This window comes from Eucyclogobius newberryi, unplaced genomic scaffold, assembly GCF_026437365.1.
Source record: "Eucyclogobius newberryi isolate DKJ021-1_F unplaced genomic scaffold, fEucNew1.0.hap1 SCAF_4, whole genome shotgun sequence".
Classification (NCBI taxonomy): domain Eukaryota; kingdom Metazoa; phylum Chordata; class Actinopteri; order Gobiiformes; family Gobiidae; genus Eucyclogobius; species Eucyclogobius newberryi.
In genome coordinates this window covers 1,911,427-1,917,426 of record NW_027316056.1, presented here as the reverse complement: position 1 = coordinate 1,917,426, position 6,000 = coordinate 1,911,427, and the positions used below count along the sequence as shown (strand labels likewise).

General features: G+C 44.1%; 1 protein-coding gene across 1 annotated transcript in view; it reads right to left on the bottom strand.

Moving 5' to 3' along the window:
- Positions 1–2,739: 2,739 nt before the first annotated feature.
- LOC140377308 (beta-1,3-galactosyltransferase 5-like) overlaps positions 2,740–6,000 on the bottom strand; it is a 35,403-nt gene continuing 32,142 nt past the window's right edge. Inside the window, exon 3 of the mRNA XM_072462677.1 lies at positions 2,740–3,247. Coding sequence (XP_072318778.1) covers positions 2,768–3,247 — 480 coding nt within the window. The 3' untranslated portion in view covers positions 2,740–2,767. The remainder of the gene's footprint in view (positions 3,248–6,000) is intronic.

Genomic DNA, 6,000 nt, shown 5'->3' with positions numbered 1-6,000 from the left:
GTCCTTGGGTCTGCAGCTTTCTCCTTATATAGGAATGTGGTCTGTGTGAGGCCAGTTTCAGCACAAATCTAGAGTTAATGTAGTTGGTATTCCCCTATTATATCAAAGTACAGTTTTAATACAAATAAGTAAAGTTAATATTTGGTATTCCCTTCAGAGTGCGAACTTTATGCATATTCTGGTTGTAATAATTATACCAGGAAGTTGCATTGACCAGTGTGAGAGTGCAGCGGACTCACACCGCTCGTTCTCAGAGAGAACGCAAAGAGTGCTCTTTCTGGAGGAGCCCGGTGTGAGGAGTTGCGTCGAAAGAGCCCGCTCCTCACACCGGGCTCGCGCACACCTGAGGAGCTGCTCGGTGTGAGGGGCGCACCTCACACTGGAGGAGCGGGCTGCGCGAGTCCGCTGTGACACCGGTGGCTGCCCACGAGTCCGAAGGTTCACTGGTCCGAAAATTCAGGAATGTTAAGGTTCATTAGTCCGAAGGTTCACTAGTCCGAAGGTTCACTAGTTCGAAATTTCCCCGAAATTTTAAGGTTCACAAGTCCGAGACGTTCAATGGTCCGAAGGTTTGCTAGTCCGAAGATATGAGTCCGCTCAGCGGGCTCTCCTCGCGGCTTTCCTCGCCTCCCTTTGCCCCACACACTACTTTTTGTACTTTTCTAGTGTTGATGCACTTTTTATGATTAAACTCACGTATTTTCCATAACCGACTTGTTTCTGTGCATAGCCTGAGCTCCTTATCGTATTATTAATTAATTAATTAACTCCGGGATTAAACTGTTTTCCAGTAGCGGTCAAATAGTCCAGCAGTTTAAGGAGCCGCGGCACGAAATAGCATAGCAGTTTCGGCCGCCGTGCCACGGCAAAATAGACACTTTGGTCTTCAAAAGCTGAATTTCCTTTTTGACTACCAATCCTACGGTGATCGGATCACGCGTATTTCTATACTTATGATCAAATGAAGGCATAGAGTGGAAGGTTCAGATCACGCATATTTCTTATGATCAAATGAGGGCATAAAGCGGAGGATTCGAGACGTTCCCTTGTTATTTTTATATACACAGTACAACATGCTTGTACAGTTTCTAACAAATACAGTAAGGAACCTCGTCAACTTTGTATTTCACATCATTTCATGGGAAATATTCCAGTTTAACACGCACCATTTAGAAAGTCTGTCGATGTCCAGTCTCCATCTCATTCTCATCTCCTCATCATTCTCATCCGCTCCATTTTCATCGTCCGACGAGGAGTCAGGCTCAAACATATGAGGCAGCAGCTGCTGGACCTGTTATTCAACTGGATGCTGTTCGTCATCCGTTGAAATCCTCTCACTTGACGAGGATTCACTTGTATTTTGGTCGCTATCGCTGTCCACTTCAGCATAAATATCCTCCGGTGTGACGACACATTTCCGGGTTAGGTGAAGGCAAAAAGACGGAAGCAGCAAAAGAGCATAATTCTTTTCAAAAATAGTTTAATTTTTAATCAATAGTATCTGAATATATTAAGACTTGGATACTAAAGGCCAACAAGGACTTGAAAGCACAATTTCAAATAACAGCCCATCTTTAAACATTGGGAAAAGACAAAAACCAACTGCTAAAAAACTTTCTTTGAGCTCTGGAACAACATCTCAAGCCAGTCCATGGACAGTGAGCGGCGAGTGTGTGGCTGTCAGCAGAATATGTAATTAACAGAGCTGATCATGTGTACAAACTATCAGACATTTTCTCACCTGGCAAAAATGGCTGCTTTCAAACAAAACTTGCTCCCATGATGTGGACTGATGTGTTCAGTATGTGTGTGAGCTCTAGAGAGGGACTGAATGATCTGGAGAAGGATGTGAACAATGAATGATGCCACAGAACGTTTTCAACAGGCAGGTCATTACCATATTCTGGAATCTTTTTTTTATTATACATCAGCATCAGCCTGCCCAGGGACAACGGGTGGAGAGCGACAACTTGGTACAATGCATCTCTCCTATAAGTGTTAATGTACATATTACCCTGGGTCCGTTGCATTAAAGGTTGAATGGACGATTTTTTTGGCCCAAATCTGAGTCTTATTTCCTCGTGGCGTGGACTGTCGATTAGTCCTGCCACGTATCAATCATAAAACGCACATACTGCTCACCTGCAGCCGCGTGGAGCTCGTACCACATTTCCGCGTGTCTAAGCGCATTGATCTATCATAATATAGTTCCCTCAGTGTATGGGACAAAATGAAGATGGAGAAAGACTGTTCGAGCTGACTCAGAAGAGACGGAAATCTACGGGAGACGAGAGATGCGCTAATAAACAAACGCACGTGTGTGTTGTATCAGTCCGCACGGGGGAGTGGCATGTGCACGGGGGAGTGGCATGTGCACGGGGGAGTGGCATGTGCACTTCCGCCTGCGTTCTCAAATCGCCAAAAAATCGTCCATTGCGCCTTTAAATGAATAAACTAAACAAAGTAGATGTGTTTTTTTTAATGAATTAATGTAATACTTTTGTTTGCGGTTTCTTATTTGCTCATGTATCTGTACTTTACTTACAATAAGTATAAAAATGAAGTACTTCTTCCACTACTGACCAGGTACTGTAGATTACCTTCTACAAAATAGCTTAATGTGATTCTGATCATTTACTTAACTTAAACAACTTAAAATCATACATTTACATAACTAAAATCTCCTTTTTTTTCAATGCACCTGCTGGTGTGGCATTCCTCTGGTAAAAAAAAAAAAAAAAAATCATATTTAAATCCAGTTCCGGCTTTAACAATGTGTTTCTGGCTGCTGGCTGCGTCTCCAGTAGCTCATCACCTGGGGCATGCTGGTGGTGGTGGTAGCTACCACTTTGGAGAGGGCGCAGGGGCCTAGTGGGTGTTGTGCATCCACTAGAAACATGTTCTTGGCTGGGGGGTTTGTGGGTGAGATTTGCAGCCGCTTCAGACACATCCCCAGGTAGGCGTCCTCGATAAAAAAAGGCTTGATCTGCTGGGAGACACCCAGGATCTTAAGGGGCAGGTCCAGGGACATGATGTAGGTCATTCCCAGAGGATAGGGCGGGTACTCAGGTTCTGCTATAACCTCGGGGGGCAGGTAGAACTTGTTATTGGGATTGCGGAGGACAGGGCTGTGCCACCACACCAGGCCGGTCATGTAGTTGACTTTTGGCGTGTCGGTCCGGAGCAGCAGGTCCACCAGGTTGGGCACGTGCAGAAACACGTCTGAGTCCACTTTGACTGTGTAAGCCTAAAGGTGGATAAAATATCAAGTGTAAGATCATGTCAAAATAATGAGACTATGCTAAATAGGTTACAAATATTATGTTTTTTCCAGTTAATTAGTATCGGATTATACATAAGTAGATCTTTATTCGACATTTTGTTCATCATAAACTGCAATATTGTCCTAAAACAGCTTAGTAATAGAAACGGGTCCATTGACTTGACTTGACTTCAAAATGGCAGAACTGATAAGCTCTTCATAGAGACATTTAATTTCAGTGCAAGCAACCAAATGTCATTCAAACATTTTTATTTTCGAAATGTGGCTACATTTTTTGGGGATGATGGCAGCCGTTTGGAGGCGTCTGTCTGGCTGCGGTCAAATTTATTGATTTGATCCGTATTTATTACAAGTTCACCTGGGAGCAGACATACAACGCTTATTTCGGAAAAATGTCTAAGAAATACAAGAAGAAAAACGGGATGAAGAACCAGGCAGGCAATACTACACTTAAGTTAGGTAGCTCCGCATCTGCACCAGTTCCAGGTGCGGGCTCCGACTCAAGCACAAGCTCCATCACTACTGCGGCCACATCCAGTGTGCGCTCCAGCTCTGGGTCGGACGCAGCAGTGGGGAAGACCTGAAGCAAGAGAGATCTGCTGTTTATGGCAGCGTTACGGGATATAATTATAAAGCCTTTCTCAAGACGAACTTTCAAGAAAAGTTAAGACATTGTAAGGAGAAGTCGCCGGACGCCTTTGGTCAACGAGACTCCAAAGTACGGCTGGGCACATACAAGCAATGTTGCTTTGGAAAACTTTTGGGGACGAGTGGGTCTACAGCTCAATGAACCCGCGCAGAGCAACGGAGCGGGCACTGAAGCTGCACAATGAAACGGTAAAGAAAAACAGGGACATATTGAACTTAGTTGAACTGTACTGTATTGTACTCTTCCCCTGCAATTCAAGGTGACGCAATGCGTGGTTAAACTGCGTTTCTGTCTAAATGTATAGTGTCTAGAGCCATGGCATCATAATGATGGTAATAAGAGGTGGATTTAATTTGGGTTGGACTGTGTAGGACCTCACTGAAGGCCCAGGCCACAGACCCACGCCCCCCCACTGTATAATAATAATATAATAGCTCTGCATAGCAGGACATTTCATGTTCCATCCCATAGATTGAAAAACCATGAATTGTTTTTGATTGTCTAATATATTGGGCAAGTGGTTCCAGATACAGATACATAAACAAACATATTTCTCATAGTCGTCATATGTCAGGTCACTTCGACTGGTGGAGCTCTACAGTGATGGTTGACTTGGATTGGAACTTTTTCCAATCTCCCTACTGCACCTCTGGAGCTCAGCCACTGTGATTTTTTGGTTCTGCTTAACCTCTCTCACCAAGGCACTTCTCCCATGATTGCTCAGTTTGGCAGGACGGCAAGGTCTAGGAAGAGTTCGGGTTGCTTCATGTATTTTACAACAACTCCAAACCCTTACATTTGGTAAGCTAATGAGTGGATGTAACTAGACACATAGTGTATGTGCTATGGCACATAACATGGAGCATAAAGTCTAAGGACAGTGATGTGATTTATCTGTTTTTGACATCAGTCCAGGGTTCAGATTAAGGATTTTCACTTGTGCAGCAGCTGCTAAACAATCCGTTAATTTTTCGAAATTTGTATTGCAATTTCATAATTGCATAGCAAAACACAAAAGTGACTAACAATCAATATTTTCCATTGATATCAAATCAAATCAATTTATTTTTGTAAGGCCCAAAATCACAACAACAGTTGCCTCTGAGGGCCACAGGGAGAAATGAATCAACAATGTCTGTGGTGGCGATGGAGTCAGACAATGTCTGTGGTGGCGATGAAGTCAGACAATGTCTGTGGTGGCGATGAAGTCAGACAATGTCTGTGGTGGCGAGGGACAATGTCCCAGGGTCCTCTGTCCTTAGACTCTCCTTCTCGGCCAGGAAAAACTACAAAAAAAACCTCTTTGGGAAAAAAGCGTAGAAACCTGGAGGAGTTCCAGTGAAGGAGAGATCCGACTCTCACAGACGGACAGACGGACACGAGGAGACTGGAGCTGGACCCACTCTTCAGGCAGAAGAGGGACCGTCTGAGTCGAGCTGGACCCACTCTTCAGGCAGAAGAGGGACCGTCGGAGGTGATATAACGCGCTTATTTATTTAAATGTATTTGTAAACATTCTATTAAAGAAAACTCTTAACAAATTAACTTTTAAACACTTTTTAAACATTTTTTCTTTAAATAAAACTTGCAAATAAAATCAATTGTTGAACAAATTAATCAACACAAAGTCAGATGGCCTTATTTACAACTTTCTTCCATATCATCTTCAATCAGATGACTATTTGCAGGAGTGTCATTTACATATTAATTAGGCCCGAGCCCCAGCAGGGCGGAGGGCCTATTGCTCCCGCAACGCTGCCGAAGGCAGCGTTGCAACTGTCTGACCAAACATGCGGGCGCAGCCCGCATGTTTGGTACCCCGTCGCCCCTGGCAAGTACAGTGAACTAGCCCATGCCGAAGGCATGGATCATGCATACTTACTCCTGCTATGACAGAAATAGTCAACAATTAGTGAATGGGCGTAGCCCATTCACTAATTGTTGACAACAGCAGCGCGAAGCGCTGCATTCCTCCAAAAACCCTCCTGGCATCGTCCCGTACGCGAGAATCTATGCCGCAGGCATGGGCCATGCTTGTATCTGCTCAAATCAATGGTAGTCTATGGGG